Below are 25,289 nucleotides of genomic sequence, written 5' to 3' on the forward strand. Positions count from 1 at the left end.
GCAATTTTGAAGTATTTTTAAGTATTTCAGAGAATCAAGTACCAAAGCTAGCAGTAGGAAAGTATTTTAAGAGACACTGATGCTTCCTGGAATACTTCCCAAACAGGTGCAGCCCATCTGAGCGCCACATTTACTTCAGATGGATTCTCTTTACCTGGATATGTGTTACGGAGACAGAGCTGTATAAGTTTCAGTACTTCGTTTTTAATCAATTTTAGTTATGTACAATGCAATACCTGCTCTAATCTGCAGGTAATAGAAAGTATTTTGAATAATGCGAATTTGGCCATTCCTCATGCGAAGCCATACTCCCCTTTGGACACTAGAAATATTAAGAAATTCTCAGAATCCTGTCAGGACAAGGGGAGTAAGTTCTGATACTGCTACAACCAAGCTGCTTGTCAAAGCAAACAGTAGGGAACTGACATCGGAACAGCTTCACTTAAAAAAAAAAAAAAAAAAATCCATGTTAAATAACTGATTTTAAAGCAAGTAACTAAGCAGTGTTACAGTGAACATTGAGTGAATATGTAAGGAACAAGATGCGGTGTGTCACATCAGCTCTGAAATCAAGATACTGTCTTCAGCTCACGTAAGCTACTTTAGTACAGAAGCTCCTAACTGCATCCATACAAATACCCATTTGTAAAATATGGTGATAACAGTCACATCTGTACTGCCGTTTATTTCCTTTTGCAGGAAATAAAGGACTTGCAGGAGGCAGAGGGTCACCAGGTTGTGAAGGAAAGATCGGAGATCCAGGCCGAGCTGGAAACCTAGGACAACCAGGAGAAAAGGTTTGGTTAGAAATACAGCACAGACTTTTCCATAAGTCTCATTCATTAAATGTGACACTGAGCAAATAAATTAAGAAGTGTAAGGAATGTAGGAGTTCCTATATTTCCTAACCAGTGATGCACAAACTATGAAATTAAATTATTTATATAAAAAGGGGCTCAAGCCAAAATTTTAAATTCAGATACAGGATTTCAGAACTCCCAAGTGTCTGGGATGTTTTGGTACTGCAGTTTTCAGAGCAGTAGGAGGATATTGCATTGCTTACAGCGAAAAATTGAGGCCACAGCTTCTGAAAAGATGGCTATTCAGAAGTTGCAATTAAGCATGCATTTGATGGAGGTCAGTGACAAGTAAGTTTGCATTTAATTACGGCAAGTGCTCTGTCAAAGCAAAAAGCAAGTAGGTTGGAGGTAATACTGCAGCCACTCTTGCTGATTAACAGAAGCTAACGTACTGATGGCATATGTAAATATAGAATTCCTGGCTACTGTGTAATCAGGATTCAAATTTGGACAAAATAATAGCAGCTAATTGTTTTGAAAAAGTGACATTTTTTTTTGTGTGCTAGCATGTCATTCTTTTGCATGCTTTTTGACACAACAAAGTGTGGGGTTTAAGGTTGTGGATTTCTTTTTTTTTTTTTTTTTTTTAAGAACAACTGGATGTGGAGTGGCCTTTTTGGTTCAAGTATATCATCAGTGACTGGTATAAGCTCAGCTCTACTGACCTGCTTTATGAACATATTGATTTGCTGGTACTCAAAGCTAGTATTCAACACAACCAGCAGTTCAGTCAGCTGAGAAAAAACTAATTCAAACTTTCCATTCAGGGAATAGACTTGGGACATTTGTGATAAAACCAGTCTTCATGGAAAACAATGTTCAGAAGAATGATTTAAAAAAACCCAGTAACTAACTTTGAGTATTCCAATACATATCTGGTTGCTGACCTTGATTATTTAAATCAAGATTTTGATAAAAATATGACTACCATATAAAAATAAAGGAAAAGTTGTATTTGCACAAACTGCAACCAAATTTTCAGATACTGGTCCAAAGTTTTTCACAGCTACAGCAAGCATCACAAAGCAGTTAAGGCCAAATGGAGGGAATTGTGTCTTGCATTGCTCGGTAGCAATTTCTTAGAGTTAGGAGACAAAATTCAAAAGCTGTCTAGACGAATTACTCCTCTGGTATGGAACTTGCAACTGGTCAATAGGGAACATCCAATTGATCTGCTGAATTGGAGCCGTTAAAAATTACATTGTGAAAGAAGTTAATTGATCACACAGTGGAGAAAATATTTTGGCAAATTTAGCAAAACATAGTGGATTGTTTACATTTCTCTCTGTGTTGCAGGGTGACCCAGGCGTGGTTATTCCTGGAGAGCCAGGTAGACTGGGTTCACCAGGAGGTCATGGCATTCCTGGCTCAAAAGGTGATACTGGATTTCCAGGACTTCCAGGCCTACCAGGGAGTGCTGGACATGATGGTGATGATGGCCTAAGAGGTACTGTTGTCAAACACACTCAAGGAGCACAGCAAGTTATTTTAGGGAAAGGGAAGCCAACTCAAACAGTGCTCACTCAAAGCTTGAAAATTCTACTTAAATCATTTTGAATCCAGTCTCCTTTCTTTTAGGAGATCGTGGCTCACCTGGAGTTCCTGGAGATCCAGGTTTTCCAGGGAAACCTGCTGAATGTCTTATTGGCCTGCCAGGTTTGCCAGGTGGCCAGGGAGCTACAGGCCCACCAGGTAGGACCTTCTGAATCAAATGTGCCATTTGGCTGTGTGGGTCTGGGTTTTGTTTCTACCTTCCAATGGCCTGAGGGAGCTGAAGTTGTTTCTGGTTATTGGTTATAGGATAGTATGCGAGAAAATGTGAGCCCATTTAAAAGATGCATTTTCTGCAGATGGGAGCAAACATGTGCACTGATTAAAATGGATTACAACTCAGATTCCATTGTATAATGTAAAGAGTAGTCACAAAGTGGCACAAATTCCACAGGAAAAAGGATATTTCCATCATGTCTCCTATATGGGGCTGAACTTAGATTCTTTGGTGCAATGTGATTGATAAAGAAACAAAACAGAGGAAGACCTCAGCTAGATAAAAACCAGTTTAAGATCTCAAAGGTACGTGCATATACTGTGTATGATTCTCAGTCTAAAAGAACACACTGGGGTACCCAGCACAGTCCTCCTGTATATGATCTCAAAAGGAAGTTTTTAAATTTTTTTTTTTTTTTAAGAGGATGAATGCAGAATTGGTGGGGTTTTCATATTTGAGTTTTTCTTCTTTTTCTGAGAAAGAACAGAATTGTCTACTCTCGCCTTTTTTGTTTTCCCCTTTAAAAAACAAACAAACCCATAACTCTAAAGATTTCCTGAATGCCTACGTTGTCTTACAGATTTAATGTTTAGCCCTCAAACAGGGCTAGTTCAAGAAGAGTTTCATGCTCATGGTAAAATGTAAAGGAAGGTTTATTTTCCAGACAGATGTACTATACTACACTGTCATGCGTTTTTCTTAGGAGGAAGAGGTTTGCAAGGTTCAAAAGGAAAACTTGGCCCTCCTGGCTTGAGTATCCCGGGAATCTATGGAAAACCCGGGGAACCTGGATTAATAGGTCTTCAGGGAAATACAGGATTACCTGGTCCCAAGGGACAGTCTGGAAGGACAGGAATCTCTGGTGTGCCAGGTAAGGATTCCCCAAATACTTGTATGGACATAGAAATTAAGTCAGTCTCTGCAGAAAGGTATCAGTCATGCTTTTCCAAATTGAAGATGCTGAAATACTTTTCCATCAAGAGCTTTCATGTATCACTGAGATCTATCTATATGGAAAACAAATAAATCATCATTCCTTAAATGACAAGCATATCTTGAAGCTGTCGTGCCATAGTACTGAATTTTCTATTACAGTCTTCTGAGAACAGAGGGCTACCTTACATGGTTTTCTGTACAATAATGTCCTTGCAATAGGACATGAAATAGTTAACATTTAAAGCAACTCCCCAGCATAATGGAAGTGTAAAGTGTTTACTTCTTTCTCAACATCCCTTTTCAAACAGATAGCTTGTCAATGCTATCATCTTTTTCTTAAAAAGCAAGTCCAGATATTGAGTCTGACAGAGTTAAGTCAGATCAAAGTCTGTCACGATAACCAGAGCTAACTTTAAGTAAGGTAGGTAATCTCTGTATTACTTTTTTTTTCTCAGAAACGTGTTCGAATTTGATTTGTAGAATAAAAAAATATTATGTAATGCTTCTTTTCTCTAACTAAGTTTTTCATTGCTATCAAATCCTCCATTATTCTGTGAGAAGGAGATGGTATGTACCTTTCTATATATACAACCTATAACACTAACAATAAACATATAGTACTTGACTTAGTTATGCAAACATAGATTTCTGATGTCATTTGAGGGGAGTTGTTGTGTCCCAGCTAGCCTTCAACTCCTGAGGCAGAAAGGAGTGCCTTTCCCGTACATCCCATGACAGGTCTCCCATCCCTGTGTGGGTATCTCAGCTACATTATCCTCACTGTCAGTTATTTCATTCATTGACAGAAGCTGTTGCAGCTACTAATCTAGGTAGTTTGGGGGTTAGTCTGTGTGTAAGACCTGTTCATGTCGTGAAAGACTGGTAAACTGGCTTAGACAGTACGTTACAGAAATGAAGAAAAAATAAAATAAGTAATTAAACACTTAAATGACAGGCACATGCATAGTTTCTGAAGTAATACTCTTTTTCACTGATCAAATACTAACAAATATGCTTCTGTTGCTTCAATTCCACAGGCTTGAGGGGAGAGCCAGGTATAATGGGCCTGTTAGGAATTCCTGGACCCCCTGGCACAATTGGAAGACCAGGCATCCCGGGTATCAGAGGCAAGTGGCCATAGTATCTGCCTTCATTATTACGTAGAATATAGAAAGTTCCATGCTGAAGTGGTCTTGTGATCCATCTTGATGTATGTTATCACTCCTGAGTATGCGTGTCATACCATAATTTCTTTCAGTCTTGTTAAATCTTTGGCTTCTGTATGTATGCAGTCTACAGACTGAATGAGAACATTATTATTTAATTTTTTTAGCAATTTTGAATTGCCACCTTTTCTATTTCATTGGTATTTGTAAAAGTGGCTGATGATTTCCTAAGTGAAGAGCAGAGAGCTCTTTTGCTCTACTTTTTCCCATCCCATTCGTGTTTCAAATATCATTACTATATCTATTCAATAGATTATACATATATTCAGGATAAGAAATAATTACATCTCTTGCCATAATCTGTGCTCATAGATGTTTTATTGATGATTGGAGTAATTAAGAAACTAGTTTAGGTTGTTGATTTGGAATGTTTATGTACATATGTAGTTGTCCTTGGAGACAGGAGTTTCATTGCTTCCTTTATGCTATTGTCTAGTCAGGTTTCTTCAGAAAATTTCATTATGTTTTCTTGCAGGTTCTTCTGGCATCCCAGGACTAAAAGGAAGAAAAGGGTTTCTTGGAGCAAAAGGTGAACCAGGTGATAAAGGTTTTCCTGGACCATCTGAGACCTTGGTTGGTATTGGGAATAAAGGAGAACGAGGCTTAAAAGGTACACGTTCATTGTTCTGTCATTCAGAACTAGTTAGGGTTGTCATCTATGTTGCAGTTCCAGTGGACTCGAAAACATGGAAGAAAACTGACTCTACTATTGAGAGTATTCTCATGGCTTTGAAATAATCTTTGGTGAATGCTGTAACTGCCTTTTTATTTATGGGATAGTTGGATATTACACCGAACATTTATTTACATTTTAACAAGTCCATGTTGCTTAAAAAACCTCTTACTGTAATGTTAAACCAGTAATAATATGTCAGGAGTACTAGGAGGCTTATATACATATATGCTGTACATTCATGCTTTTACACATGAAACGGGTGCACTTACCAATTAGATGCTGGATTGCAAAGAAATTGAGTCTGCTCAGAAATACTTGACTGTCAGAAGTATTCCTTATTTGCAATATTAATATAGACTCTCTGTATATGAGCTGTACATGCATAACTAAAGCTATCTGATTTATTTGTGTAGACATTTTCCTGTGGAAACTTTCAGAAACTTCCTTTTGTCTCTATACGAGAAATACAGAAGGCATTAACTGTGAGGTTGTGTCTTGCTTATATGTGTTCACAGAGTGAAAATCCTATGCTGCACTTCTGCTTCATTAGCTTTAAGAGTTATAAAAAATTTAAACTTTATATAAAACTTATATTCTAATATCTTGTTTCATAATATTTTTTTAAAATGAAACTTTTTTTTAGGAGTTCAAGGAAGAATGGGTCTAAGAGGAGAGAAAGGACATGCCGGTGTGCAAGGTCCCCCAGGTCTTGATGGGTCTGAAGGAGTACCTGGTCTACCAGGTATGGAATATGTATATTGAAGACGGCTGTATTATGTGGAAAGCAGAGATAACATTACCTTACTGCTAGCACATTAACTCCGCTCCAGCAGCAGCAGTACATTCTCTGTATTAACTTTGAAGCTTTTATGGCAATTCTGAAACTGAATCATTTCAAAAACTGATATTTGAAAGTCATAGCAGCTAGTGCCAGATGATTCTGTTTCCTTCCAAATAGAGATCACTGTTTGGGATCATAAATACAAAATAATACTAAATCCTGAATAACTTTAAAATCTAAAAGCTGATGAGGCCAATGAATAAAAATTGGTATTTATAGGAGTGAAGAGAAGTTTGAATTCCCAATATTATAAAAAAAGTAAGAATTCTAAAACACAAACATTACAATTGTGCACAAAAATATTTCAGGAGCTATTTTAATTTCAGATTGATTTTATTTCCCTTTTCAAAGCCTGCATGTTTGGCTTATATTTTGAAAGTTACCAGGTATTCAGTGAAAAGCAGACTGAAAATGAACCTGCATAAATTATAAACCTACCTAAGCTATTTTACAAAGTTGTGCTCTGCCATTACCATAACTTCATACGTAACGATACGTGTTGACCCTTGAGCAAGACAATGCATCTGCTTTTTCAAATTAATGCTAATAAAACATCTTTACCTCTCTGTATTCTGTATTTTTGATTAAGATAACTTCTTTCTAGAAAGCCATATGACACGATCTAATATATACATAAAAATGCTAACAATCAGAAATAATTTTAAACTTGTAAACAAAATGTCTCTTCTCATGATGGCAATTATCTGTGCTGTACGTCATTATAGCAGCACTGCTATAGTCTGTCGTTAACATCCTTTGTAGTCATTGCAGCGTAGCCATCACAGGAAAAACTGCAAATGTTCCACTACTCCCTAACTTTTTATGGAAGAAAATAAGACCTCACCTGCATAAACATTCACGCATTGCTAGTACCCTGGAATTTAGATGTCTGGACATTCTAGATGCAACGAGATCTTGTAGTCATTAAACTGAATGCTAATTTAGCTAAAGTAAGCAAAAGATAAGCGAGTAGGAAAAAAGTGCCTAAGCCATATAAGAAAAAGCTCTTGAGTATAACAGTCCTGAGAAATGCATAATGAGTAAGTAGCAATGTGTTTGTGACATGCCCAGAAACCTGACTGAACCTGGGGGGACAATGAAAGGAGAGTCCAGTGTATAAATACAAAATCATGATCTTGATCAAAATTTGCAAAAGTATATTTCAGTTGCTGACCCTAAGTGCTGTGGTCATAAAGCTTAATTTTAATATTGATACATAAGATGCTTGTTATTTCCTTGACTTTCTGACAACAATAATGATAATTGTATCTGTGTCTGGGGCAAGAGGCTGCAGGTTGATTTACAATAATAAGGTGCCATGACAAGGTGTGCAGTAGAGGATTCTGTATTCGTGACAGCTCTACCAGCCAGCCAGTGTCTAATGCAAACATGTGAAGATGACACTTATTTCTTTGTCTTACAGGCGTCAAAGGATTTATGGGTCTTCCAGGGGTTCCTGGAAGACAAGGATTCCCAGGTGCACCAGGAAACAAAGGGGACATGGGAATTCCAGGTCATTTTCTGTCAATCATATTACAAATTCATAGAGCTATGTAGAAGCATTTGCACAGATCTGAGCAGTTTCTGTAAGCACACAGCACAATACTTACGCTGGGATTTATTCTTTGCAGTACCTATAGACTTCTCACCACCCCAGCATTTGCTTGACTTGCAGAATGCAGTTCTCCCTCTCTCTAAATGAAATATAACTTCTTTAGTTTATGTATTTTCACATGTGAGAACCTCTTTTTAATGTGTTTAGAAATAAAATCACCTGGCTGTGTAAATTACTTTAATGAAGAATGAATATCTGAATATACAAGCAGTAAATCACAAAACATAAGGTATGGCATGCAATTATGATCCTTTTAAGAATGGTATCAGTATCTGTATTTTTCCAGGTCCAAATGGAGAGAAAGGATCTCCCGGCTTTCCAGGACCATCAGGTGACCCTGGTCCACCAGGCTATGGTGGCTTTCCAGGTGACAAGGGAGATCCTGGGCACCCGTCTGCTGGGCCTCCAGGAGAACCTGGTCCAAAGGTATAAAGGCAATGGCAACACTGTCATATTAGGCAATGAGGAGAGCCTTTGACTATAGAAACAGAACAACATGTAAGCAAGAGCTGCAGAGTTTGCAGAAGTAGATGATTTGTTAGTGGTAAGAAATATGAAAATTCTATTGTGTCATTACTCAGAAGAAATACTTGAGTTCATTGTACTTCATTTTTCTCTTGGTGCAAGAGTGTCTTATTTGTAAAGATGGAACACCTTGGAAATACCTTTCTTCTCTAAAAGTTGCTAATCCATTAAAAACAAGGACTTGCACTTTAAAAGTCAGCAGTAGGAATACTTGTACGTGAAAAAGTACAGAAAAATATAATCTTAGCAAGTGTGAAAGTTTTGTAATCTAAAATTGTACTGTTGGTTTTTGACAGTCTAGTAATATCGTTACACTAGATGAATTGTTTTTTTCTTAGCAATATATGTTAAGTATATGTTATGCTCAATAATATATCTTGCTAAGAAAAAAATAGTATCTTTTAGGTTAAGTCAACTGGATAGAATTTTACTCCATATATTCTGGTTGTTGAACAACTGGGAGTCCTTTTACATATAAGATTATCTGAAATACATGGTTGAGGCTGCAAACTGTACTGTAACTCCTGTAATCTGTCTAAATTACCTGTTTCACTGTTTATTTTAGCTGAGTAGCCACAATGAGATTACTGTTGTGAAAGTCACTACGAATTCAAGGAAAAATATGCATTTCAGTATTTTGTATAGCTGCATATTATGTAGGGAATGTACATTTGGATCAAAAGAGGAGCTGTTAGAATAAAACTGAAGGGAAGTCTACGTGCTGGTGAAAACATCTAAAGACTTAAATTGGTTTGTACAGATTAAAGAAAGATCTTTTTTTCTTAGCTATGTCTAAAGGATCAGTGGCTATTGTAAGACTTCATATTAGTTTACTTTGATTTTTGTCTGAAAATCATAATGAACCATGATTACACTTAACCTTTAAAATTACATATGATTTTTCTGTTGTTCGAATATGGAATGTAACATATTTAACATAAGGCGATTCTTTACCTGTTTGTGCAACTGCTATTTCTCAGGGAGATCCAGGCCCTCCGGGAGTTTTGGGCAGCAAAGGAGAAAAAGGATCCCAAGGTCATCCAGGTCATAAAGGAGTACCAGGACCACATGGGATCAGAGGGGAAACTGGAAGTGCAGGAATCCCAGGTATGTTTTGGTTTGGAGGAGTGGCAAGATGTTGACATGCTTCTAGAAGAAGATAATTTCTTAATAAACTACACAGGGTGCCTCTGGGGTGACACATTAATATTCGACTGCTGTAAACCTAAACAGCTCCTTTGTAGTGAGTGCAGCCAGGCTAGCGTATGTCACCTGGAGATCTTTCACAGCTGTCCAAAGCAGAAATTATAGGAAAGTTCTCAGACTGAGTCTGGATCTAGTGATAATGCCTTTTCTCCTCTCCCACACTCTTTCTTATTACAGGGAAGCTTGGACCTCCTGGAGATACTGGTGTCAAAGGACAGCAGGGCTGCCCAGGACAACAGGGCATTACAGGCCCTCCTGGTATGGTACATAGCATCTCTCCCAAATCACTGCCCCCTGCTTTGTTATTTTCTTTGTAGTGAGGCAGTTGATGTTCTTGTTCTGAGCTTTTTAGAATTTGATGCAGTTGCAGCCTCCATTTATGTTAGTTCAAGGCTTTGATTACTTTCTCTGGTTCCAGCTAAGGTCTTTAACAGCCTGTTTTCAATGTTACCAGTTTAGCTGAGGCAAGAGGTTTTAATTTTGTTTGACTATTGTAAAGCTTTTTGCCCTTTTTTTTTTTTTCATCCAGAAGTCTTAAGATGCTATATCCACACAATTGTAAGAAAGGCTTGTTTTATCTCCTAAATGAGAATAATAAACTAAGATGTAGCTAGACGAGGAGGAGAGGAAAATGAATTAGAGTGGAAAGAAGGGAGAGAGTTGTAGTTGTTTGTTAAAGCAACAGAAAAGATGAAACTATTCAAAATATATCTAAGGGGGAGTGTGTAAATATGCAGCAACAGAGAGGTATGCAATGCAGACTTTATTAAAGTGAGTGCCAGTTATTGTCTTCAAAAAGCACATTGGATGCTCTTATATTTAGAGATCCTCATCAAAATTATGATGTTGTGGTTTTGTAGACTTAGTGAACTTGCACTGACTAATTGGCAGAGTTCCCTGTTCAAAGACACTTTGAATTTATAATAAAGCCAGGTAGAGAAACCACACTGCCTGTGTGGATTCCCACCAGCATGAGTTAAATCAAAGGCAGGGTCCTAAAATGTCTTTGAAAGACAGGAAGTTATTGCCTGTGAAAATAGTGGGGGTGTTAAATCCATTGAAGTCCAGTGAGCTCAATAAAATGTATATGCTGCTTTTTACAAATGTTTATATACTAACACAGTTACATCTATCTCTGAAGTAGCTGAACTAATTAAATTTTAATAAAGGGCACTCTTATCTTCTCCCTTTGAAGTGCAAAATAATAGAAGTGAAAATGAGATTGTGGTCCATTATAATTCACAGGTGCTGTTGGAGACCCTGGAAGAAAAGGACTTGTTGGTGAAAGGGGTAATCAAGGTCAGGATGGTATGCCTGGTCCCCCAGGAGTAAAGGGAGAACCAGGTAACACCAGTGAAATATTTTCATTCTGTTTTACAATTGGTTTTTTTTCCCTAGTTAAATTGACAAGGATTATTTGGGAAGGATTAATAAAGAGCTTCTGTAGAGCCAAAGATAAGTTTATAAGTAGGAGGTTTTTCACTTTTACACAGGTTTTTCTATGTAACTGTTGTACGTGCTGTCAACAACCCAAATGCATCTGTCACTACTCTATTATAAATGTGATTCGTCATAAGTTATATTTTATGTATAACTAAAATCTACATTTTGATTCAGTGAATTCTGAAGAAATGTATGAAATATTAGACAACTATGATGTTTTCTAATAGTTATTCAGGACTTTGAGTGTGACATGTCCTAATATTTTATAGGAGCACCAGGGACAGGAATCCCTGGCCTTCGAGGTGTTCCTGGTCGTAGAGGTGAGTTGTCTTTTCAGAAAGCAAAAGCTTAATTTTTAAATAACAGAATCATTATCTTCATCTTCAAGTTGCCTCCTGCTTTTGGATGCTTGAAATGGCACTAAGAGTGTCAGAGGAAATCAAGAGTGATTTGGTGCTATATATTAAACGTCAAGAGTTCTTGCTTGTAAATTTAAGACTATTCTAAAAAGGGAACAGAAAAGCTAACTTCTGTGGTTTTGTGAAAGTGATATATGAATTCTAGAGCTTTTGAAATTTTATTTTGATGCACAATTTGATTAACAGTATGTTCTAATGAAAACATAATGCTGCTAAATACTAAGTATGCTGTAAGAAAGCTGCAGTGATTGCATTTTTGTTCATCTCCCCTTTTATATTTATGAACAGTTGACTGAGGGGGTTCTTCCCAATTTTTAGGTTTTGCATTGTATTTCTAATACTGGTAGAAATCCATTGATTTGCTTGACTTTAAAAAAAAAAAAAAAATAAAGAATTCTGTCTTCATATCCTCCATATATAGATCATGCACGCGAAGATCAACCTTAGAACAGCATCTTTTGGAGTAGTCTCTTACTTTGTTGTACTCACATTGGTGCTTTTAGCTGGAATTCAGTTTAAAAGGATTTGCCAGTTCTGATGTTCAAAGAAGCATTTCTTCTGCTTACATAAAAAGAAATACTCCCTGCTCTGGTCTTTTTGCCCTCCTCTCAAGTTTATTCCTTTTTATGAGCAATCTCTGAAGTGGAGGGTTTTTTAAAAAAAAATAATAGAGAAAAGAGTGGTGTGTACACTACCTTAGTCCTGTCTTCTCACAACTATTTTGCTTTACAGTAGCAAGGTGTCTTTGGGGACTTCTCTGTACTAAAAACAGAGGTTGAATTCCACCTTTGCAGTATAGTGAATACCCACATTCTGTGTCGTCACATCATCTTACCATCTTGACAGCTTTCCCCAAATGTAATACTTATACTTTGCAGGAATCAAAGGGGACATGGGACTGCCTGGTTTTCCTGGGCCACCAGGTATGAAAGGTCATCAAGGTGATCAAGGACCCATTGGACCTCCTGGCTTAGTGGGGTTACCTGGATTCCAAGGCGCAACAGGCATGGCAATTACTGGCCAAAAAGGGAATAGAGGTATTGCTGGTGCAGATGGAAGACCAGGTGTGTTATAACTCCTTATTTATCTGAAATGATACACTGATAATTGAAAGCAGAATTCAGGCTGTCCAGAACTAAAGGTTAAAAGAGGTCTTCCCTCAAGAGTTTCATAACTAAACAGGTAGTTCCTTTACCAGTTAATGCAATGTTACCATTGCAAACACCGTGATGGGTCTATGCAGTATGATGTAAATTAAAATAATGTTAAGCTTTGCAGCCCACTCAATTGCATTATTTTGCTTTCTTCCCATGCAGTCTGTAGGGCAGCTGAGATCCAACTTTAAAGAAGTGAGATAGCATGAGTGTGATTACAGTCACAACTACAACTAGAGAATATTCAAAAAACTGTAGTGCTTTAGAGTTCTGCAAGAACTCGGCTCTGATCTCAGATTAAATTAGCAGGCTAGGAAAAATGAGTTGATTTTTAAAAAATAGCTGTATTTCCTTGGGAACTACGGAGGTGGTAAACAGGAGTACCATTATAGAGTTGTTGAATGTTGTACTGCATTGTGTGTAATGTATGTGAAATGCTGTTAGCAGTAGTCTTTACTTACTCTGATGTTTCTGTACAGGTGCTCCTGGTTTTCCAGGGCCTCCTGGTCTTCCCACTCTCAGCATGAAAGGAATCAAAGGCGTTAGAGGGGCAGATGGCATACCAGGGTCAACAGGCCCAGCCGGCGACACTGGTCCTCCCGGTCCAAAAGTCAGTGAAAGGAATATTGTTTGTTTCTCGCTCCATTGTTAATTTTGTTCTTACCGTGAAAATAACACCCAGGACAATCGAAATAAAAAGTAAACAACAAACCAAAGCAAAAAAAAAAAACCCCCACATCCTCCCAAAAAAATCTTCTAATAGAAGAAAGATATTAAAATGGATACAAAAAGCGGTTTTTATGGACTTAAGTGGACCAAAAAGAAACTACTGCGAATTTCTGGCATGTCATTTCCTTGGCCATTCTGTATTACAGAATAACATTAACAATGATATGACTATTTCTAACATGCTCATAAGTGGAGCAGATAATTCCAGTTGTAGCATATTCTGTGAACATAATGCTTTGAATATTCTGAAAAAAGAAAATGTACATCATAGCGTGCAGATGCTGCTTCATGTTTATTATTGGTGTTACCTGATTTGCAGGGAATTGAAGGTCGACCAGGTTATCCTGGTGCTAGAGGGGACCCTGGATTTCTTGGATTCCCAGGTGTAAAAGGTATTAATGTATTTATTACATACGCGCATCTGTGCTAAATACAATCCTTTACAGTTTGTGTTATAATAGTATGTGTTTAATAAATAGTACCAGGTGTGGTCCTAGAGACGAGGTTTTTCCATCAAGAGCAGGGTGTAGGTCAGCTATAAATGAAAGCGTTCACTAAGAGAACATTTTCTTTGGGTTGGATGCTATGGATATGTCCAAACTGATGTTTAAGTGAGGAAGGGCTGAAACTTCAATGGCCTCCATTGCAGGCAAATTCAAACCAAGTTTGTCCTTAGTGACTAATAACGTGTAAGGACTTTGGGACTGAATCTGCTAGTAAGAAATGCCACACCACTGCTAGATGATGTGACTTTTTGGCTCTTAGCTATAGAAGTCAAGAGTATTTAATCATAATTATACACAGAGCACTGGGTCCTCTGTTTGCTGTCAGAATAGTCTCAGTTATAATCTTATTTACCAGTTTATCAGCAGATGAACTGTTAAATGTATTGGCTTCATTAATTTCATATTCCTGAGGGTTAGGTTGGATCAGTAGCTGTCTAAAAATCCTTTTAATTTAGACGTTTTTCTAGTGATTTAAGTCTGATATAGGTCTTCATTACTCCAGTATTCTCATTTTCCAATTGCATGATTTACAGTCACACAAAATTGTCATTACCTGTTTAACCTACTGGTTTGTGTTCCATGTAAATTATTGTGTGTGTTTAAATTTTTTCTAATTTGAAAAGTCACCATAAGTAATTGTACTTTCTTAAGCAAAAAGCTCTTATTTCATGGCATGGTCAGTCAAACCTCCTGACTTGATAATAAAATACATTTTAATTTTTTTTATTTCCAGCAGAGCTTTGGAGAGTAATCTGAATGTAAACTCTTTTTTTGTACAGCGAAAATAATTGGGTTATTAAGTTGGAAACACTTGAAAAACTATACAACCCTCCTAACACCCATCAGCATAACTGACAGTAGGGTTTAAAGGGAGCTGAACAGCACAGCATCACTGAAAGCAGCGCTTGACCTGTAAACTCAGTGACAAAAACATGTAAGATAAAAGGACGTAGTCTAAAGTTGAGATTTTAAGCTAGATTTATGGGACCAGCCATTATATGAAGATAGGTATGGAAACATCTTGTAAACTGAATACACTTGGCTATAAATTATACAGTAACAGTAGAGATGTGGAAGTCCACTTTCACATTTCAAATGAGTCTACAGGCTGCGTTACTCTTTGGGAAGGTTGCATAGATCATGCAAGACTCTTAAATAAGCCTCTGAAACTTTGACAGTTGTTTTGACATTTTAAACCAAACAGGCGTATCTTCGATCTTCCTTTTTTAGGAGAAAAGGGTAATCGAGGACCCCCTGGACCACAAGGTGTAGAAGGACCAAGGGGACCAAAGGGCCAGCGTGGTAACCAACCCTTCTCATTCTAATACCAGCAGATTTAGGTTGATTTGTTTGTTTTGTGTTGTAGTTTCTTTGCTTTCTTTTAACATAAAGCAATAGCTCTTCATTATATTTTTGCTGCTAGGTCCACCTGGAGTCCCTGGGAGAATATTCTCCATCCCAGGAAGCAAGGGTCCTCCTGGACTGCCAGGAATCCCAGGAGCACCAGGTGATCAAGGAATTCAAGGGATTCCTGGACTACAAGGTCATTTATATTTTTATCTCTGTACGTGTTTCTGTGTGCTGCTTAGCAGAATGTTTTGGTTTGGTGGGAAAACATGCTTCTGCATAGAAAATTGATGTGTCTTTAAAAATACCTATCCGTATTTAAAAATAACTCTTTGTACCTTGTTAACAACCATATATTAATAAGCTGTCCCATTCCATCTGCCCTCCTCCCTCACAGTCAGTGAGCAAGATTCTCCCTCAACATAAGCCTAAGCAAAATAATGGCATAAAAAGTAAACTTGGATCAAAGCATCCGCCATATTTATACAACCAGAACCATGCTCAGGATGTTTGTCACTTGGGGGCGGGGAAATTACCACACCTAATAGAAGTATTCTAGATGTGCTACAAAGTGATTCTGCCTGTTGTAGCCTAGGGATGGGAAGGGAAAGAAGAGGCTGGCTGCTTCTCCATTGGCACTGGAAGCGAAGCCTGCCACGGCTGTGAGGAATGGGGAAGCAAGGAGCAGGTAGGATGAGGCTGATGTGCAGTGGGTACTTGCCCGCCCTTCTCAATACCACAGCTTTCCAACCCAGGAAGGGAGCTCCTAAGGGGGTAGGCTTGCCAGAAGGCATGCCCCACTCAGGAATGGCAGTTGCCTCCAGCATAACAAAACAAGCACTAAAGAATTGTTTTCTATGCTTTCCTTAAAGTTGCTTTCAAAAAAATATAAAGTAATTAATAGAATTACAAACTGTGACCAATATGATTATGGCCTGTTACTATACTTTTGAAATATTTCTATTGTGTAACACATGCTAAAAGAAAAAGCTATTTGCTCTGATTTCTCTAAACATTTATTGGAATATTTTTCTGCAATACATTCAGTATTTCCTTGTAATTATCCTGACAGGAAATATGGTGACAGTAACACTACAGACAGTCTCAAAACTTAGTAAATTCATGCTGATAATGCAGCTACATTTTACATGAGGATTTTAACTTTATTCATTAACAGTTATTAAAATCTAGAGTAACTACTGCTATATGATTGTGTATCTTTTCTTGATTGCAATTCAGGACCTAAAGGATTAAAAGGTTTACCAGGAAGTTTTGGTCATCCAGGTCAACCAGGACTGCCTGGTCCAAAAGGAGACAGGGGATTTCCAGGACAAAGAGGTACAGGAAAGCAGACATCTATGTTTGACCATTATTACTGAATTTGCAGATAAACTGTATTCCTGTTTCTCTAAATACTTTCTCTTGCATGTATTGAGATTCTGTAACATGTACAGTACCTTTAGGGCCACAAACACATGTAAGCACATTCCTAGCTTTTAACAGATATATGTTCACAACTGAAATAATAATTTACAAAAATATGCCTTGACTTTGCTCCTCTGTTATTAATCACATTTATTTATCCACTTGAAATCCCTAGCTATGAGTGTGGCTTTTTACAACATCAAAATAGAACTAAATATTTTTATTTAGTCACCATAAAATGTTTTTACTTTACAACTCTTTTGGTAAAATGGCCGTGATTCTTTAAAATACCTCACTATTCCATGAAATTATGCAATGTAAAAGCTACCTGAGCTAGGTCTGAAGGAGTTAATACATCTAGCAACAAATACTACCAATTTTCAAGTTGTATCTTCTTATTGATAATTTTTTTGTTAGCTTTGAAGTGGTTCCACTAATTTAAATGAAGTAAAAATTAAAAAAAAAATTTAATATTTGCAGTCATATTTCTTTCTCTCCACAGGAGAACCTGGACTGATTGGCTTTCCAGGTCTACAGGGGTTACCTGGATCACCAGGTTCTATCATTGCTGGTCCAACAAGAAGAGGTTTTATCTTTACCCGGCATAGTCAATCAACAAAGATTCCTTCATGCCCACATGGGACATCGCAGATCTATGTTGGCTATTCACTGCTTTTTGTACAAGGAAATGAACGAGCACATGGACAAGATCTTGGTACTGTATTGGTAAAAACTTCGGCATATTTTTCTTTATAGTCCAGTAATGCTAAGTTGTCATGAAACCAAACTGACAGTAGGTGTCTGAGATGAACACTGGTTTCAACCATCAGTCTCCAGAGTCGTCTGCTGCTCTGAGTCAATTCAGGAATCGTGGCTTTAAAAGACACCTTTCTTCCCTGCACTCCTGTATTCCCTTTTTGCTATCCCTAGACATTTTGAGGAGGAGAGTCTAGTATAAATGTTCACAATATCTGCACAGGGCTGACAGTAGTAACACAGGATCTGAGAGAGAATCTTGCTTTTTTGGAGACCAAATGGGATGCTGTAGGGTGTCAAAAATGGCACCAGAAGGTTTTGTTAAGCAGCTGAATCCCTACCACTGTGTCAAGGACTGACAGCATTCAAAAAGATACTATTATTTTAACAGATTTTGTTATTAGCCCTTATTTTTTATATACATATTTTTATATACACCAGAAGCATTTCGCTTTTGGATAATTCCACCATACAGACACCTCTCTCTTTATAGTTACCAACTGTTTTAATTCTCACTATAGTAGATTGGATGCCATCATGTCTCCCTTCTGTACGCTGCAGTAAACATAATGTCCTGTCTGTCACAAACCTCTCCTCTCTTGTCTTTTAGGAACAGCTGGTAGCTGCTTGCAGAGATTTACCACCATGCCATTCTTATTCTGTAGCACCAATGATGTTTGTAGTTTTGCTTCTCGCAATGACTATTCATACTGGCTGTCAACTGCAACAGTAATGCCAGTAGATATGGCACCGATTTCTGGCAGGGCACTAGAACCCCATATAAGCAGGTAAGAGTATAAGAATTTTAGCAGTTCTGGCCTGGAACCACAAAGACATCCTAAATTGTTTTGAATGGCAAATCTTAGACAAAGACCTGCCCATCTCAGTCGGTACAGGCACTGGTTTTAAACACCTTATTTTTTTGATCACTTACCTGAATATGTCAGATATTCAGTGATACTCTAAGAAAATTTAGATTAAACCTAGCGTCCCACCACAGGACTTAATCTGCATAGCTGACATGAGAAGATAGCCCACAATCCTACTGATTGCAGTGATATTTTTTTGAAAAGCTATTGTTGTGTATATCGGAGGCAGACTAAAATGAAATAAAGACAGCTTCATTATTTGGAATACAGTACAAATCAAGTTCTGTTTTCAATTATGTGTGATACATTTACTGTAGTTGGTGAATAATATTGTAAGCTGGGGCTGAAGGTTCTCTGCTATGAAACACCCTTGTGCAAATGTGGCCCTTTCTAGTTGCTTTAGAACAGCTGAGAAGGATGAAGAGCATCTTAAGAGGAAAAGCTCTAAAAGCATGGAAGACCAAACGCAGCAAAACGAAAGATGGGAAGGCGAGCTTTGCACTCTGTCTTCTAGCTGCCCTACCCAGTTGTTGCAATCTAGTAGTTCAGCTTCATAGTTTCTTCATTTAGGAAATAAAGATTACTTTTTCTAAGCTTAGCAAATAGAGGTACAGAACTTTGCTCTAAACCACAACAACATAAAGTAGTTGGCACATGAAGAAGGTAAAATTTAGCTTGTTACTTCAGTAAAGGTAAAATAAGGGAGCTCAAATGTTCTGGGACTAATTCCCATCGTTACACCAATTTTTGTCTGGTGTTACTAGTAGAGATTGCAAAGCAAGGTATTTGGGTTACCTTCCATTTACTTATCTCCTCATTAAACAGAGAAACCTGTGTGAGTTGTACCATTTATGTTACAACTCACACAGGCAGCTACCCCGCCATTAGGTAGCTACTATCCTAGGAGACAATTTTTGTCTGCTTTCATGTTTTTCCTTATATCTGCAGTGAATGCAGTTTCTTCTTACAGGTGTGTTGTCTGTGAAGGAGCTGCAATGGTAATAGCAGTTCACAGCCAAACAACTGCAGTTCCTCCGTGTCCAGAAGGCTGGGTATCTCTCTGGAAGGGTTTTTCTTTTGTTATGGTAAGGATCGAAAGACTTGCATTATCAATTTTATGTCCTCTCACTTTCCTTGGTGTTTTCATCTGCTCATAGGTCGTTTGTTTCTTAATAATTGTTAAATTCTTTTTTTTCTTTTTTTTTTTACTTTGCCAAGAAGTAGACAATAATTCTGTTAACTCTTACTTAATGCCAGAAGCATAGGTACAGCTATTCTGATCTGTCCTCAAAAAATAGGTGGCAGGAAGAAAGGGGGAAAAGATGAAAGGAGAACCATAAGATTTTAGTCTGACGAAAATAACTGCATGCTCTCATTTTCATGTGTCATGCTAAGATCTAGGAAACAGATTTGGGGAGTGGAGTGGTTAAAGCGGTCCTGAACACAAATACACAGAAATAACTGACCCACTTCCATGCCAGGCAGTTCTTTTATAAATCGGATCTTGGGCTGAACTCAGCAGAAAGCTAAAATCCAAACAAATGCAGTACGCTGTCTACAAAAGATTGCCGTGGCAATTTTGATGCCATAATGAGAAGTGAGTGAAGAAAGTTCATAATATCACTGCAAATTGAGAACTGATTATGCGAATAAGGGTGTATCTATATTAGGGGATGTAGCACTTCATCTTTATTATCTATGCCTGTGGGATGTCACAGGGGTGCCAGCAAATGAGAGTAAAAGAATTAAAAACCTCTCTTTTTTTGCATGATGTAAAGTCATTTTGGGTCTAGTGTGAAACTTGTGTCTCCTGGGATTTGGCCCTGAGTAATAATAATCTTGGAAAAGAATGAGAGAATTTTTGCAGCATCTGGTTAAAATCATTTGCTTGTTTCCAACATCACCAAATTTAAATGGTATTTTCTAGCCAATTTTCTACTGTCGTAAATTGTTTTAGAGCTATTTCTACAAGCATTTACCAACATCAGAAAACGCCTTTGCCTTTTGTGTTTGGAGAAGCAATAAATGCAACAAAAAATAGGAACACACACAAAATAGGGGATTTGACCTATTTGTAATTCAATTATTCTAGTCCTCAACTGGACAAAAGCCAGCCACTTTCTAGTCTTTGTACTGGTTACAGTTTCATGCCTTTTCATGGAGCAGAAAAAGGCCTTTGCACGGACTTACGAAATGCCGTAAGTGTGCTTGAATTTTCCTAAGGCTTCTGTGCTTCATTGTAAGTTTTATCCAACTAATCTGTGTTCATTTTGTTTTGTCCGAAATGTACCACAGACCACATGGTATGTTTTAGAAAGAGATATTTTTTTTTTGCCTGCAGTATACTAAAAGCTGATGGACAAGTTCTCATAAAAAAATGTATTGGTGGTTACAGTATACAAGTGCCGGCTCAGAAGCTTCTGGCCAAGCATTGGCATCTCCTGGATCTTGTTTGGAAGAATTTCGAGCTATCCCATTCATAGAGTGCCATGGCAGGGGGACGTGCAACTACTACACAAATTCCTACAGCTTCTGGTTGGCATCATTAAATCCAAGAAGAATGTTCAGGTAAACCATACTTCCCTGCATCCATGCTGCAAGTGCCTGAGGAGACAACTGCCTGCATAACGTGTGGGGCCTCCCCTAGTAATTCCGGTCAGTTTAGACATCCCCCTTTGTTAGGTTTAGGGTCATCCTGTAGCGCACAGATGCCTTAAGTGAGCCAAGGATTTCAGTGTTGTTGTCAATAACCCTGTTTTTTAAAGAAAAAAAGTAAATGTTTGTTGTCTTTCTTTTAGGAGACCTCTGTCACAGACTTTGAAAGCAGGAGAACTAGAAAATATCATCAGCCGCTGTCAGGTCTGCATGAAGAGACCAGTCTAAACAGTGGCCACTCTTAATGGAACATGAAACTCTGCTTTTATTACAAAGAATTGCCTAACTCTGAAGAGCTATAATTTATTAAAGTCCAACTGCATCTGGAAAGAAAATTGTAAATTGCCAGTGCAGTACTGTGGTGAGGTAGGGCAACAGTTTGACTTTTGTCTTTGGCAAATGACAAAGCACTTTGTTGGAGAAAGCTTGCAATGGCCGCCTGCAGGGGCTTCTCTGGAACTGTGTCGTTTCTAAGCTGCATCTTCATGATAAAACTGCATAAAACTGCAATCTGCATTGCCAGATCTTTAACAAAAGGTGTTAATGCTGCCTTGTGTCACGTGCTTTTCAAACCGCAAGACAAACTAAATGCTCTAATATCAGCTTACATACGTTCAGTGTTCAAAGTGGAAATAATTTAAGATGAAAATCTGGCACTTATGAGATATAGGGTTCAATAGGAAATACTTTCAGTGCACTTTTAAATATATATTGATTCATTTAGGGTTGTTTTGTTTTGGTTTTCTTGTCTAATAAACAAGTATCTCCCCACTTACCTCACCCTTCCTCTGGCTGGCAAACGGGAATACAGCCTTTTTTGTATCATTATAATAGTAACGGTTCTTGACTAGCCAGAAAGGGAGCTACACCGTGCGCTGGTGAGAGTACAGTGGTGACATGCACCAGCTGCCTTCTCCAAAGTGACTACGGCTGACTAATTGAAAGTGTTGGAAAGTTTTCATTAGATTCCGTGGCTCGTGACACAAATCAGGAGATCTTTTAAATTCTTCAAAAGTCGACAGTATTTGGCCTTTATTATGATCGCATGTTTTTGTCTCTACTGAAGAACAACTATTTAGTGTATCATAATTTGGGATTTTGATGGAATTAACAATTACTGTATGGCTCAAGGGCTCCCATGGCATTATCAGGTTATCACACACCCATCAGGATGTGATCTCTATTTTATTTTAATATATAACAAAGAAGATAATATTCACATTTTATAATATTCCATATTTAAATATTTATCACAAATTATATTCTGTATTTAAATATTTATCACACATTTCTGCAAATGAAACCACTTATTCCATCCAGTTAAATGTATGCATCCAAAATTTTTAAATACTGATATTTAAATTGTACCATCTGAGCATTGACTTACATGAGAGACTCCAACTGTAAACAAACATAAATACTTGAAAAGCACTTTCATTTATTCATATAACTTATATAAAATTGTAGCTCTGAGGTGTTTTTTTTTTTATATTTATAACATTGCACTTGCAAGGCTATTTAAAACTGTAATGTTAACATTTAAAATGTTGATATTTTTTAATACTTGCACAATCTATCAGAATTCCAGTATTTAGTGTTATAGAAGAAGCCTAATTCATCTGAATAGTTCAGTAAATGCATCATTTTAAATGTAGGGTCTAGCAATTCATTGAAATAACCAAGATTTCTCATTTAGATCTTTTTTAAGCCAGTGAAATTTTATATTGTTTCTGTTAAAATACTTGCATTGTGTTTGTCTGTTTGAATTTTCAGTGTTAACCTAACTAAGAAAAAGTTTCATCTGTGTTTCATGCCAGTATCTTCTGATGGAGCTAACGAGAAGATACCATTTACATGAACTGAATGCATATTTTAAAGTTATTGTTTGCTTGAACAGTCACAGTACTTCTGTTTGCAAGTTATAATTGTGAATTTGCCGGTTTTTATGAAGAATCTGTATGCAGATGCACTACTGATAAGAAGGTGTTAACCTCAAGTTAATATTTAGTCTTCCATTTGAACCAGGTTTGGGGGTGGGGGTGTTTTCCTTAAAACAATCACATATTAGATTTTTCCATAAACTCTGAAGTTTGCTGTAAATAATCAAAGATAAAATCCACACCCATTGCTTGTTAGGTTATTGGGTTTGGTTGTTGTTTTTTTCGTTTCCATTAAGGCTCCTTACAGTCACCCAAAGGCACCGTATACTGTATACAACCAATGACTGTGGAGACCCTCATGTAAAACTTGGTAGTAAAATGCAGAATGTAAGTACCTGAGGTTGAAGCCTGCTGGAAATGGTCAGTAGAGGATAACGTGTAAGGAGAAGGGAATGGATTGTGGTTTTAAAGTCCAAAGGTAAGTTACAAAGGGCTATGTCTCATAGAATAGCACATAACTGGAAATTATGCTGTTCCCAGTTTTGTATTCTACTGCTCACTTATTGTGTGGCGTTCAACAAGTTACACAAGAAAGATTTTCATAAATAGCTTTAGATTTTGAGTGCTCAAACTCAGTCTTTCTTTCAAAAGTATGAAACACAGCTGCAGAGACACGTACGTTCATCAAGCCCAGCATCGTTCAAGCTGGACAATGAAAATCAAAGAAAAACGTGAAAAAAAAAAAGTTGATCTTAACCTCTCTCTGCAGATGCAGATCACTTTACTTCGCTACTGCTAATGATTGTTGTGAGCATTAGTTAACTCAGGTCTGTAAATGCTTTGAGAGCCTTAACTGGAAAGTGCTGAAGAGGTGCAAGGTGTTACTATATTGTACTGAAAGAATGGAAGCATGAGAAATAGGAAATAATGAGCAAACAATAGGGGGGAGGGGGGAGAAAGAAAGGAGGAAAGCAAACCTTCTGTTAAATACAGCCAAATAAAAATATTTTGACTAAATAAAAGACCCGTTTTACTTGGTTTTTTGTTCTTCCCAGCGCTAAGGATCTTTTCCGCTTCCTAGTGTCATCTGATTAAAAGACAGTAGGTGGAGTTTGCCCTCAGAAAGACGCTCACTCTCTCCTACTTGGACTACACTAGAAGCCTGGCACTTCAGTGTAGGTACCCAAGCTGGATGTCTGCTTGCTTGCTTTCTTCCTAGACATATTTCTCCTTAGGATACTGTGATGGGCTTGCAATGGACAGTGGTTTCTATCTGGAACAACTCAGCCATGTTCTCTTCTCCTGCATTCATTCCTGTTTTCTGCTGGATTCCTATGCATGAAGCACAGGTGGGTGGCAAGTTGCTGTTGACAGAAATAGTACGAGAGAAAGAGTTGTGATGACACTGAGGGAAAAGCTAGGAAGATGAAGAAGGCTGGCTGATGAGGCTGCAAGTGCACCAGCAGCCCCAAAGTGTGCTGCCCAGCTTGCTCCCTCGGCACACAGGTCCAGGCGCTGCCACCAAGCTCCATCCCGGGGCCTTGCCTGAGCTCTGCTGTGGGTAGGCTTGTGCCCAGCCCTCTCCCCTGCTGCTCTCAACTTCTTCACCTGTTTTTGACTTGGTATATGATGTGTCCCCTTGCATTTGCTTGATGGTTGCTGGACGGTCAACAGAACCTTTCACTGGCACCAGCCCAGCTCTGTTTTGCTGTGCCCAGTATGGTGGGACTGTGCCCTTGTTGGAGGGATGGCTGCCCTGCCTTGGCTGGGGTTGTCTTACTCTGTGGAAGGAAGTCACTCGTGCAGCTTGCTGACAAACACTCATAGCTTGCCTAAGGAACCACTGTAAAAGGACTAGCCACCAAGGAGGCCAAAACCTGTAACAACTAGAAAAGAGCAGGACTTGTAGTGTTTCCCTAGACAGAAGACAGTACCCGGCACACAGACAAACAAGCAGATTGTGTGCAGCTGACAGAAAAGGACACAGCTAAGATTATCATCAAGATTTCAGTGTGAAAATAAGACATATCTGAACATCAAACTGATATAACAGTGTTGTACACAACATTCTTAAGGATGGCCTTTTATCAAGGATATCTGCAGAGAGATCTGAAAACTATCAAAGAAAATTATTTGTACTACAATTTCTACGCAATAAAAAAATGGAAGAAGCATCATAAAAGGGAGCAGGGTGCAGCCTGATGCAATTGTTTTTGAGATCTGACAGAATACAGGGGGCCTGGACAGGCTGACAATAGTCATGGTCTGCTAGTGGTAATTCATAATGTGATGCTACACTAGAAATCGCCACCAGGGCTCTTCTGGAGAATTGTCTGTGGATTAGAAGAACCCAGGTGCCTGGTCTGTGGCCGCTTTTATTGTGTGACCACTCAATTTACGAACAACAATCATATATTCAATGGAATAAAAACAGATAATAGATCTCAACAGAA

General features: G+C 38.0%; 1 protein-coding gene across 1 annotated transcript in view; it reads left to right on the plus strand.

Annotated features, from left to right (window-relative positions):
• COL4A3 (collagen type IV alpha 3 chain) overlaps nucleotides 1-23,939 on the plus strand; it is a 66,514-nt gene extending 42,575 nt beyond the window's left edge. The window contains 24 exon segments of the mRNA XM_054205262.1: nucleotides 700-797; nucleotides 2,157-2,307; nucleotides 2,439-2,552; nucleotides 3,332-3,499; nucleotides 4,602-4,691; nucleotides 5,266-5,400; nucleotides 6,110-6,208; nucleotides 7,731-7,820; nucleotides 8,209-8,348; nucleotides 9,428-9,554; nucleotides 9,831-9,911; nucleotides 10,899-10,997; nucleotides 11,366-11,416; nucleotides 12,394-12,579; nucleotides 13,149-13,279; nucleotides 13,718-13,790; nucleotides 15,135-15,206; nucleotides 15,328-15,447; nucleotides 16,491-16,589; nucleotides 17,179-17,391; nucleotides 18,043-18,220; nucleotides 19,272-19,386; nucleotides 20,697-20,869; nucleotides 21,100-23,939. Of these exon segments, the coding sequence (XP_054061237.1) occupies nucleotides 700-797; nucleotides 2,157-2,307; nucleotides 2,439-2,552; nucleotides 3,332-3,499; nucleotides 4,602-4,691; nucleotides 5,266-5,400; nucleotides 6,110-6,208; nucleotides 7,731-7,820; nucleotides 8,209-8,348; nucleotides 9,428-9,554; nucleotides 9,831-9,911; nucleotides 10,899-10,997; nucleotides 11,366-11,416; nucleotides 12,394-12,579; nucleotides 13,149-13,279; nucleotides 13,718-13,790; nucleotides 15,135-15,206; nucleotides 15,328-15,447; nucleotides 16,491-16,589; nucleotides 17,179-17,391; nucleotides 18,043-18,220; nucleotides 19,272-19,386; nucleotides 20,697-20,869; nucleotides 21,100-21,184 (2,888 nt within the window). The 3' untranslated portion in view covers nucleotides 21,185-23,939.
• The last annotated feature ends 1,350 nt before the right edge of the window (nucleotides 23,940-25,289 follow it).

The sequence above is a fragment of the Rissa tridactyla genome, chromosome 6 (assembly GCF_028500815.1).
Source record: "Rissa tridactyla isolate bRisTri1 chromosome 6, bRisTri1.patW.cur.20221130, whole genome shotgun sequence".
Lineage (NCBI taxonomy): Eukaryota > Metazoa > Chordata > Aves > Charadriiformes > Laridae > Rissa > Rissa tridactyla.